Source organism: Thunnus thynnus, chromosome 16 (assembly GCF_963924715.1).
Source record: "Thunnus thynnus chromosome 16, fThuThy2.1, whole genome shotgun sequence".
Classification (NCBI taxonomy): domain Eukaryota; kingdom Metazoa; phylum Chordata; class Actinopteri; order Scombriformes; family Scombridae; genus Thunnus; species Thunnus thynnus.
The window spans coordinates 28,894,797-28,904,011 of record NC_089532.1 but is presented as its reverse complement, the minus strand read 5'-3'; the positions used below and the strand labels follow the sequence as shown (position 1 = coordinate 28,904,011).

Sequence of the window (9,215 nt, the reverse complement as noted above, 5' to 3'; positions counted from 1 at the left end):
CCTTTTTCCTCCTCTGCCTGACTGGGTACCTTTCCGTCCTGTTGGAGGGGCAGGCGTTCATCACAGCATGCAGTGCAAAAGTTTAGCTAGGTTCAACTTTGGGAGCAAGTTCACCAAGGGGCGTGGGGCGACAAGCCGTCATTGTGGAGCCATTGGAAATAATGGAGTTAAGGGCACAGAGATGGAGTCAAGACCACCTCTCACCAAGATGACGGAAAAGTAATTTTAACAAGATTTAAGTTGTCAGTCCCTTTAAGTGGCTTTCAGATAGAATGTGGTATCTCCACCTCTGCACCCTGAAACCCATTATTTCCACTGCATGCGCTAACACACTCTCCTCAAGTTATGCTGTGCTCACCTCTGGTTATATTAGATATGTTAAGCCTCTGAAGCAGATAAGAAATTCCACTTACAGTACTGGTTGACTGTGCATCCTCCACTCAGGCCGGTCATGTTTGATGTAACCTCTGAGGCAGGTAAGATTGAAAGATTGTTTTTATTGTACTGCACCTTGTAACTCTTGTTTCAAAAGACGCTTTATAAATAAAATTTACTTACTTAATTACTTACTAAGAAAGGACACTACTTACCCTGCTGGTTCACTGTGCATCCTTCTTCCAGGCTGGTAATGGCAGATATTGATAGCCTCAGAGGCAGATAGGAAAGGAGCTAAATCTAATATAACCAGCCTGGAAGGAGGATGCACAGTGAACCAGCAGGGTAAGTAGAATCCTGTCTTGTCTGCTAGTACTACCTATAAGGTGCCAAATCAACAATGCATGCCTGAAAATAGATGCTGAAAAAGTTTATCTTTGTTTTTGTTCATTTTTTGTTAACAGATGAAGTATTCTGCTGCTATGGGAACGCCCTGAGGAGATTCACCAAGTCTGGATCCATGAACAAGGTCTTTGCCAAGATCAAGATTGACTGAAACACAATTGCAAGAACAGCTGTAATTGCTGAGCTAGCGATCAAATATCCGGACACCATCAAGGAGCTGCTACCTGGAGACGAAGATAACGAGAAGATCTCCCAGTTTGCAGAGCTATGGAGGAAGGCTATAACAAAGGAGATGGCTGAAATGATCACAGTAAGGAAAAAAAGTGGAAAACTCCTCCTGATAATGTAAAGTACACTTAAGAACATTTGGAAGGACATTGTTTTTTTTTTTCAATTTAAAGAACAAGTAATCCTGTTTTGTTTTTCCCAAAGTACAAAATGTACGTGCTGAGATATGTCAGAATCCTCAGAGGAGGAACAAGTAATCCAAGTCAACAGGTTTATTTCAAAAGTGTATTATTGTGTAAGTACAATTAAAGAAAAACCATCTCTTGACTCTTACTTTTGTTAAGGTATTTAAAACATTTGACAGTGTAAAAACATTTAATGACATCTTAATGAAAAGTACCACTGTTGTTGAGGTAAAGGAAAATATTCATGACACAATAATAATGATCTTATGACAGCCAATGTCCAAACAACATGACAGTTTAATGTAATTGCATTAAAATTTGCATTGAAAATTACATGACTGACAGATTGACACTCAATGACAGCAGTCATAAACATTCATAAAGATTCCTTCATGTTCATGACAGCTGTCATGTCAGTCTTATGTGTGCCCCTTCAAATAAAGTGTTACCAAATATTGAATGTAGATGGAATGAATTTACAACCACAAACTGACACTTTACATTTCATTTTGTACAAAATGCGTGTGTATTTTGACATTAAAGAGGGGGGGGGGGGTTGGTTCTGCCCACTGCCCAGAAATGCTGGGCCCGGCCCTGCACTAAGTGAAAATAGGGGTTGCATTTAAACTGCTCCACCATGTTCCCTGAGTTGAATGAAACGTGATTCCTGAGATGAGGTTTTTATTGACAACAGGGAGGAATAATCTGTCTCTCTTGTTGTGTCATACTAGGCTGCAAATAATCCCTGTGTGGTTTTTTTCCCTCCCTCGGTGCATGTAGGCTACAGATGTTCATCCTCTCTCTCTCTCTCTCTCTCTCTCTCTCTCTCTCTCTCTCTCTCTCTCTCTCCCTCGTGGGGATAAACGCAGACAGTGTATAGGCTCTCACACACTCACTCACACACACACACACACACGTTCCTCTCCTGCAGCCTCGCGCGGCAGAAAGTCTGATGCCATGACCGAGGACGCGTCCATCCTCTGCTGAGAACCATGCGCTACCGGCTGAGCCCTGCTGGAATGAACCGACTGAAGGGGGCTTTCAAGGGACTCACCTGTGGATTTGCGCCGTGAAGATGCCTTATCTGACCAAACCTCTGATTTTACTTCTATGCCTGGTCGTTACCGGGGAATGCCGTAAACACGGCCACCGGGTGCGGAGATGGACCGGTACAGTGGAGACCCAAAAGCATGGCACGTAAGTGGACGATCCAGGGGAAATAAACTCAGGATAAACACGTGCAAATGCGGAGAGAAGCTTAGAAATCTAATAAATAACTGCTCAAAATACTTTTATTAAATTGTCATCATTAATCAGTTTGACAGGTTTTATCAGGCTACAGTTTGTAGTGTTGCTTATTGTGGACATTCTTGAACTGCTTTCTATGAAGCGATGGCAGTAAGTGATGAGTGAACACTCATCACTGTCAGTTGTAAAATTATTATTATATAACATTTTGCCTAATTAAAATTATTAAACAAAAATAAAAACGCAGCTGTGTGCAAATAGTTGTATATAATAATAGTTATGTAGCCAGTTTGGTGAAATAGCTGTTTTATCAGAACGATGTAATGATGTGATAAGTTTGACCTCAGGAAAAAAAAATGATTTCATTTTATTGATTTTTCTCAGTATTACTGTAACATTTATTTACTTTTGCCGACTGGTTTGGTGAAAAGCAACAGTTCAAATCTGTACTTTCTCCATTGTGCACTGCATAAATGAGGTGTGGTCAGAGGGGATCTCCTTTGATTCAGTGCAGAATAATTCCTTGTTGACACTGAAGAACAAGATTATTAACAAAATGTAGTAGAAATCCTAAGACTGTTGAAATAATGGATGAGTTGTAACGGCCAATATTTCATGGGCTGTCATTGAAATAGTAAATGGGCTGTAGTTATACGGTGACTTCATCCTGAGAGCAGTGCAAAGTGCTCTCCCAAATATTCACCTACACACACTCTTCCAGTGATGGTGCTGGAGCTGCCTGCAGTGCTGTACACTGACCTGCTCACCGGGAGCAGTTTGGAGCTCAGTGTCTTGCTCAAGAACACTTTGATGAAATGTCCAAGTAATGTCAGAAAAACGACAAATCCCTGAAACAACCAGCATTTACATTTACCACACAAAGATCTTTAGTGGTTGTGTGAATTATGACATGTGTCTGTCAGGAGCAAAGGATGAAGTAAGATGACATTGCTATAGTACCCCAAAAAAGCTGGGGGTGGATGAATAGGATTGTCAGAACTGTTGTCCTCGCTCCCACCAGCAATCAGCGTCAGTTTCTTATAACCATGACCATGATCGTTCCCTACAACCCTAACCAAGTGGTTCATTATATGGATCATTTGTCTTGTATGTCATATAACTGATGAGGTTGTCACATCACAAAACCCTCATATCAGTAGTTTTGGAAGGTAAATGAAATAACCAACAACCTATTTTGTTATTTATTTTGTTGAACTGACAATCACAGAGAAACTGTCAGTTATCTCAGCAACTGCCTTACAACAACATATACTGTAGTTTATGGTCAAGTGACAAAGACCTCTAGTGGTCATATGAGATAGAGCCACAGTCTGCAGGGAGGGTCAGGGTGGAGGGATGGCCGAAAAAAAGTCTTCTTTCTTTCTTTTAAACACTATTGTTCCGTCCTCACAGTGGTGCTGGTATAGTCGACATAGGCTGCACCAAAGAGTTAGAGGCGCAGAGAGAAGGATAAAATAATACTTGGTGCTCGTGAAAGGCCAGTAAGTAGAACATTTCATCATTAAGCAGAAGCCTGCCACACACAAACCATCATCATTCACTTCGCTCTGCAGTTTCTCATTTACTGCAGATGGAAATGTCCATCAAAATATGACTATGGCGGCAGAGTATATTAACAGCTGAGTCTTATCAATAATGCCGTTGTAATGTGGTGTTTTGTAGAAATGTCAAAACTCTGTTTGGTGAGTGAGGTGCCTTCAGCTTGTATAGTCTCCTTCTACCTGCAGCCGTCACACAGCAGCAGCAACAGTGTGAGCATGACCAAGCTGACAGAAGCCCTGTGCACATTTTATGCACGTGGCACAGCAGCAGTAAGTTCATTAATGATTAAAATGTCCCGAAACAGCGACAGGATTGGTCAGGATCTAACAGTAACTGACCTTATCTGCTTCTACACATCAGAGGGTCAGATATTACACACAGATTCAAGCTTAACATTGACATTTTTTTTGGAATATAGCAGCTGCTCTGAATTAGTTTCTTCTTTTCAGGAATAGTCCAGCCTCATTTCTTTTGTCCTTCGATTTATTTCTGTCCAAGGAGATGATTACAGGAAGTTTTCAGTTTACTAAACTCTAATCATTAAAGTATAACAACAAAATAAGACAACAGATATTTATGTCAATAATTTAGTATTGTGTTTTGGACTTGACGAGGCTTCATGGAGGTGATGTTCAACACTGCAGCCTCTCTCTTTCTAGTCAATCCAAAGAGTCGGTTCACCCAAATGACTAAAACCAAACATATTTCCTCCCTCCCTCTTGTCTCATTTCAGTTTATTTGTCCAGTTTTCCTGGTACCTGTTCAGGTATTTTGGACAACGCAGTATCTCATTCACTCTGTACATTAAGCTGCAGAATGCACCAGATGTTTGTGTGTTTTACGTCCAAGCACGGCCTGACCTCTGACAGAGCACAATGACAGCTGACAGCAGTGATGAAATTGTTATCTATTTTGAATAATTGTCATGCAAAGCACAAACTGCAATCCAGAATGTATGTCAGATGAAAGGAGGAAGATAATGGAAATCAAAACCACACAAGCAGAGCATGCAACTGTGATTCATTCAAACTTCCAACTGGAGGAACCCTAACTCAGTGTTTCTAACTATTTAAGGACTTATGTTTAAAAGTGTCCTCTCAAAAGTGGGGTATAACAGGGTCTGAGGCGGGAAAAGTGCTGAAAGTCTAAATGGACACGGGGCAGGAGGGCAATACATTTATCTCTTCTTTTTTGCTCACTGGTTGAGATGCTGAATATCTGTCTGGTATAGTTTTGCCAAGGCCTTGCTGTGTTGACTCCATCTGTCCACAGAGGTGATTTAACACAGCATGTGGTCTAAACAGTCTAACCACTATCACGGTCCTCACACACTATACCACTGAAAATTATCACAGCATGACATTCTATTCAACCACGGACACAAATAGAATTTTAGGAGTGGCACGTCTGCAGAAAGATTCAAGCTAGGTCTCAGATTTTCTAAAATAAATGTGCATGTCATTTTAGATTAGTTTCTGTGTGACATTCTATGTGTGATCGTCTGAAGTTTGGAATGCAGATATGAGAAAAGAGACTTTCATCTCATACGCTTTAGAAAATTGAAAGTGAGAAAAAAAGAAACAGGTTGTACATAAATGATCTATTCATGCGGTTCTTGTTCTCAGTTGTCACAGCAGATTTAATCAGAATTTTCCAGTCTTTGCTTTTTATTTCTTCAAAGCCCAGTCTTTACTACCCTCTGACAGTGAATGTCTTCTTCTTCTAGCTCCCTGGCAAAGAAGCCTCCAGATGTGACCAAGTCTCGCAAAATGAAGACAGAGCATCTACTCAAAGTAGATGATCATGACTTCACCATGAGGCCGGCGTTCGGAGGTAGGTGTCCAGTGCTTTCTCATTGTTTTTGTGGACATGTATATGAAATCTGAGAACATAAATAGGCCCCAGTGACTTTTTTTGTCCATTATTTTCACAAAAATAAATACTCAAATAATACAAACTCAGATATTTAACATAATTGCATTGCTCAATTATGTAAAATGCAAGTGTTTTTCACATTCTTGCAAAGACACTCAAGAGATAGACAAATAAATAATAAATTAATAGATCAATTGGCCTTTGATATATCAGCTAATATTAGCATATTGCACTTAAATCGGGGCTTATATCAGCCAACAGGAGACGTCATTATAGAGACACTCAAGATATATTTGAAATAATTTCAAAACAGTATCTCCATTGCAGAGTTTATCCACCAGAGAGCACTGACAAGTTTATTCTTTTTCACTGTAAAATGTCCCCCCCATATCTACATCATATTTATTTAAGCTAATGCAAGGGAACCTCATCAAAATGTCTGTAGTGAAAGTCAAAGGATCACCAAAGTCATTAAGATTCATAGTCTTGGAGACATGAATGTCTGTACAAAATTACATGTCCATCCATCCAATAGTTGTCGAGATATTTCAGGACCAAAGTGGCAAACTGTTTGACCGACCAACCAACAATGCCATACCTGGAGCTACAATGCTAGCATAGCTAAAAATGAATATCACCCAATATACTGTTATCAGATTTTTGTAATTCTCAAATTTCACTATTGGCATTGGCTTTAACCCAGCGTCATCAGGCTTTAATAGACTCCATAAGCTTTATTAATATATTTTTGTTTGAGAAGCTGAGACTTAAAGAGGTGCTGTAGGGATTAAATGTTGCAATAGTATATTTAATATTACTTCTGTAAAAAGTTGTAGATTGTAGATTGGTAGATTAGTAGATTGAAAATTATCACCAACAATTTTTATAATCAATCAATCATTTTTAGTAATTTTTTAAAGAAAAAATGGCAAAATCGAAAGAATATTTTCTGGTTTCTTTAGGCCTCTATGACAGTAAACTGAATAATGTTGGGTTGTGGACTGTTGGTTGGGACAAAAGAAGACATCACCTTGGGCTGTGGGACATTTTATAGACCAAACATCTAATCAATTAATTGAGAAAATAATTGACAGATTAATAGATAATGAAAATAATCATTAGTTGCAGCTCTAGACAGATTAAAGTAAAAATGGTCAAAACATGTGCAGCAGAAGCAGAGATATCCTGACTTGTAGTCCTTCATATGAGCCACACTCAAAAAATGCTGAATCCTACATTTCCTACAATGAAAATCAATAGCATGTTTCATTCATTCCTCCCTGCATGGTTAAAACTCCATGCCCAGTTTGTAACACACGTCATCAGGGTTATTTTCCCAGAAGACATTATGCAACTGTTTTCACAGACTGAGTGGCACTCCTCATGACAAGTACACTGACCTTTATGTGATGGTGCCTTTAACCCAGTGCTGGATGTGATGCCTGGAACTTGAAACAACCTGAATAAAGACAGGGATGGAGGAAAAATTGGAAGCACTGGTTGTCACCTGTCTTCCCTCAAGCTTGAAAAACTAACTGCATGTCAGCACTTCCGTCTACCCTCATGTCTTATAATTGATTGGTCTTTGGAGTCCAGAACCTCTGATATGAAGAGCTCTTTGATGTTATACCAATTGAAAGTATCCATCCCTCTCCTGGAATGATCTCAAAGCATGAAGCATCTCTACCTCCACATTAATCCTGCTCTGTCACCAGGTTGTGACCAGAGTGAACAGACATGTTTTTTTATTCTGCTGGATCACAAGAAAAAATAGATCTAAAGGTTTTTTCAAGTTGACAATGTCACTAATCCTCCATTCTGGGTTTTTAAGATGAATGCTCAAACATTAAGAAGTTGTTCCCCACTGGTGTCGTTCTGTGTGATCTAAAGACTGCAGTTCATACACGTTGCATACCTTAATGTCTTTTTAAGGCATGGGTTAAATCTAAAGGTAGTGGTGTTTTATCATTGACATACTTCAGATAGTAGCTCAAGGCTAGGTCTTTGTTGAAGTCTGTGTCTCTTGTGTCTCAGTTTAGCAATCAGATGAAACTTGTCATTTCTGCTCAAAACTCAAATGAGCTTTCATAATGATATTTGGATATTGCACTAAGATCCACCCACATTCCTCCTCTGAAACAGGAAGGGAGCAGAAAAAAAAATCTTCTTCTGACTCATCTTCTTCTTCTGAAGTTGTACCTTGTTGGGTGCAGAAGAGGCAACCATTGTTAAGCCAACTTCTCCCCTGTTCAAGCGATTGTTACTTCAGAGAAAGGCAGGGCATGTAGCAGGAGGTCACAGTGGAAATGACACTAAAAATATCCCAGGTACAGGCACAAAGTCCCAGCGAGGATACACAGCTCTGGTCACATTAATATAAAGAGTCTCATACTCCACTCTGTTGCCCTACAAAGGGCTGCCCCCTCCAGATGTGTTTAAACCCTCACATTTTTTTCTACTTTGAATAATACTATAACGTGGCTTTTCCACCAAAACAGATAAGTAAGCAACTGGCTTAGCTGCATCAGAATGAAAGAGAAAATGCCCCCAATACTCCACCCTGTCTTCCAAAGAGGCAAGCCAATAACAGACTCTGAGCCCAAACAGCAGCATGGAGATTTGGTGGTGATGAATACAGATATCAAGCGGCATATAAAGACAGAACTATGGTTTATTACAATTTGGGCTTGCCGGCATTGGTCATGATAACATTCTACTCACCAAAGTTATTACTGAGAGTTACAACTGATCACTGAAAACATCCAATGGGGCAAGAAGAGCAAGCAGTCAAACCAACAATTCATCCAGACTATCTAAACCACTTAATTTGGAGGTCAAACTGAAACTGAGTACATCCATAATGTTGCTAATAATCTGGAAAATTGCCATTGACTATGTGTGTACAACTCTGAAGTTCAAAGTCACTCTGTAAATTGTATTGTATGTTCACAATATGGGGTTGGGTAATAATTTTACTGTTGCTGTTGTTTTCAACAGTTACTTCTGGTGAGGACAATGTTACAAAGGAGCGACCAAAATAAAAGCCTTTAATACTGATCACTCTGAGGTTGAAGTCAATGCAACTAACAATCCTTATGATGTCACAAGCCATCATAAAATATACTGCTGAAGGTTTTAAGTTACATCACCCTTGTAATTTTCAATCTTTGCATACTTAAATACTGAAAGGGTTTATCCCCTCAGGAGTAATAATGTGCTCAGAATGTCACGGCCATGTGGCTAATAGATTTTGAGATATATCTTGCTGCTAAATGGAAAATGTGAAGCAAAGAACCCGGATAAAAAAGGCATATCCTTCTCCAGTTTGGTGTGTGT

The 9,215-nt window shown here is 39.5% G+C and overlaps 1 protein-coding gene across 1 annotated transcript in view; it reads left to right on the top strand.

Annotated features, from left to right (window-relative positions):
* Nucleotides 1-2,118: 2,118 nt before the first annotated feature.
* gabrr2a (gamma-aminobutyric acid type A receptor subunit rho2a) overlaps nucleotides 2,119-9,215 on the top strand; it is a 65,997-nt gene continuing 58,900 nt past the window's right edge. The window contains exons 1-2 of the mRNA XM_067613829.1: nucleotides 2,119-2,390; nucleotides 5,731-5,837. Of these exons, the coding sequence (XP_067469930.1) occupies nucleotides 2,269-2,390; nucleotides 5,731-5,837 (229 nt within the window). The 5' untranslated portion in view covers nucleotides 2,119-2,268. The remainder of the gene's footprint in view (nucleotides 2,391-5,730; nucleotides 5,838-9,215) is intronic.